A 3,071-nucleotide genomic window follows, 5' to 3' on the forward strand; every position below is an offset into this window, starting at 1 on the left:
ATCTGTACAAACTGTCTCAACTGCCTTGTGCCTTATCAGTCACCAAATTTATTCTAGCATATTCTAACTTAATTTTGAGATCTAAACACTTACAAATAGAGTTTTATATTACTTGCATTTCAATGCAATATGAGTATAAGTCGCGGCAGTCAACGGGTGCACGTACGCGAGCCTATCCGGCGTTTGAGGGGGATGGGACGAATCCGGCACTAGGCATTTAACGGGTACAAGTATGTTTGTCGGTTCGGCGTTCCAGGGGTTTAAACAATCAATTTTTTTCCAGTGGCGCTAGTGAGCACGTTAATGGGCTCTTAATTACTGAAAATAATATAGAAACGATAAAAAGTATCAAGATTATGCAATCCTTTTAATCGTAATTACCTGCTACAGAATTTTTGAAATTTGCAGTTGCTCTTGCTCAAAGGAAAATATTGTAAGGAAACCAAAATAATCCCATCAAGAAGACTGAAAGGTTGCTGTCGTAAAAATTCGTATCTGTACCATTTCATTTATTATGTAAAGAACTAAACTAAATATTGCTAGAGGGCATGTTGGATCTGCAGAGTCACCAATGTAAAGGACCTAAGGAAGACATAATAATGATATTGATTGTATATAAAAAATAATTAAACTAATTTAGTGATAATTTTTTTTATTATCTTAGATTAATATATTTACAATAATGAGACAAGTTCAGCAACCGACACTACTTTAGGTCATCATCATCAAACAAATCTTCAAAATCTGCAAAGAAAAGAAAGTTATTCATATAGCACAGCAGGCCAAAAAGTTAGCATATAGATGCAGCCAAAAATTTATTGATACAAACCTATGGCAAAGAAGTAAGAATTAATTTACAAAGCATTCATCCAATACTGGCCTCTGGAGGTCACAAGGTTAACTATTATTTATTGCACAATTTGTCTCCTACTTCTTTGCTCATCTATCCCTGTGCATGCAATTTCATGCATTCATGGCCACGAACCACGAAGCGTACACAACACGCCGGGCCACCATACAAACCGTTTTCAGCTAAAACGTGTGACTCAGCTTATGGGTCTCGGGGCCTGGCGCGAACGTCAAAGAAATTGCCGCTTATGAATCCGGTCCGTTGGACAATATTATGCAACATTTTTACTAACCAACTGTTTACTGTTCATATTAAAAAATATATATACATATTTAATAATTTGTTGATATTTGTAAGAAACTAAGAATGAACATTTTAAAGCCTGATCAGAAATAGATGATCATTGTCAAGAGGGCGCTGTTATTTTCATATAATTATAGGGTTCAGAAAAATATGAAAAAAAAGTTCTAATAAAATTCTGCATCTTAGCGCGTGATTATGTATATTTCTAGTCAGCCTTTACTTTTTAACCATAAACCAGGAGCATAAAGTCGCCAACGAATAAATCGTGACTAAATATAATTTCCCATGTTACTCTAAAATACATCCTAATAGAGGGGATCATTTCTTGAGTTTATGTCAGAAATACCACGTTAAAGATAATACCGCCGCTAAATCCGCCGCCGCCCAGGTGCATCCATTGTTTATTGTCCAAGTGTCTCCGATAATCTTACATGTGGCCGGTCATGAACTTTGTTTTGGTAAACGTCATTATAATATAAACAATAGAGCACTTAAAATGTATTATAGTACTTATTACCACGAAAATGTTTTGAAAAAATCTTTTCTTTTAAATATTTCTCACACACTATTGCGATAATACAATATACCATTTAGTTGGTGACTGTTTAAGCCGCCCTGTTTTTATAATGAAACAAAAAAAATTGGCATGGTAATGTTTGGTCCTTAGAAATGTTGCTTGCTACCATCCAAACAGTAATTCACTGTAAAAAGGTACAATTTGCAACGAGTTTCGTCATGAAATAAGCTTTAAAACCAAGTTATAAAGTTTATTTTTGCGTGCTATGAAGATATGTGTAGTTTTTACAATTAGCGCCAGGCCACGGTGACCCATACCTTGAGTCATGTCAATAACTTCAGGCATAAATATATTTTTGATATTTTTGAAATGTAGATTTATCCATTTGCTTGGGACACGTATGTATCTCGAATTTCAGAATATTTACTATATTACACTTCCAGTAAACCAAACTTGAATATTCTAGACCCTGTTTCACTAAAAAAAAAACATGTTTACAATTATGTTTTTCAACATGCCTTATAAAGATGGTTGTTGGCTCAAATTATACTTATATTATTTCGTCATATTACGTTTTGTTTATGTTTAAATCAGAATTTATTCACGACTCACATGTGAGTCACGGGCCCTGCGCGACTGTTTGAACATGACCCATACGCTGAGTCACGGGCCCTGAATGGGTTAAGATTATAAGGTTACTGTTGAGAATAGCAGTTTAATTGGTTTCAATACTTGTTAAGACTCAAATTCTAGGCTTATTTTAAGATTATCAACACAGACAAATAGCGGTTCTTGTATGTAATAATCAATATGTAATATAAGTACCATTGAAAAAGTCTGCATGGACAGCCTTTTCATTCGCAGCCAAATCCATGAGAAGATTGGATGGGCCACCAGCCTGCAACAATAAATACGACATGAATTAGTTTGAAAACTAACTACTAGATTTGTTCTACTATTAATAGTACATACTTCTTCCAAATCCATCCATGGTCCAACACCTTCGGGAAACATTTCGTCAGCGGCAACGGTCGGCTTCATGTTTGCTGATAGTAGGGTATAGTGTTACTACTTAGTACTACAATAAAGTACAAAATAAACTATCAATTTTGTGTTTTCTTGTTCACAACAAAACAACACCAGAGACAAGAAAGGAGCAGAAGATAAAACGTCAAACCGGATGACATTTGACGGCAGTATTTTTCTCTTATGTTAGTTAATCAACCAATGAAGTGGTTCCAATATGTGAAATCAATAACAGACTACCTCACCGTATCGTGATCTTTTTTTTTGTTAATCTTTATTTATTTATTGAGGGTTTTTAAATAAATGCCACCCTCATAGTGGCTCTCTAACAAAACTACACCAGTCTAATTTTCACTATTTCTACGTGCTATGATA

General features: G+C 34.6%; 1 protein-coding gene across 1 annotated transcript; it reads right to left on the reverse strand.

The window, feature by feature from the left end:
* Nucleotides 1–635: 635 nt before the first annotated feature.
* On the reverse strand, nucleotides 636–2,735 carry LOC133517906 (COP9 signalosome complex subunit 9). The gene is made up of 3 exons (XM_061851386.1): nucleotides 2,643–2,735; nucleotides 2,496–2,568; nucleotides 636–744 (listed from the first exon to the last, which is right to left on the reverse strand). The coding sequence occupies exons 1-3, from the start codon at nucleotides 2,709–2,711 to the stop codon at nucleotides 707–709; spliced, it is 180 nt and encodes a 59-aa protein (XP_061707370.1). The 5' UTR covers nucleotides 2,712–2,735; the 3' UTR covers nucleotides 636–706.
* Nucleotides 2,736–3,071: the final 336 nt, after the last annotated feature.

Source organism: Cydia pomonella, chromosome 5 (assembly GCF_033807575.1).
Source record: "Cydia pomonella isolate Wapato2018A chromosome 5, ilCydPomo1, whole genome shotgun sequence".
NCBI classification, from domain to species: domain Eukaryota; kingdom Metazoa; phylum Arthropoda; class Insecta; order Lepidoptera; family Tortricidae; genus Cydia; species Cydia pomonella.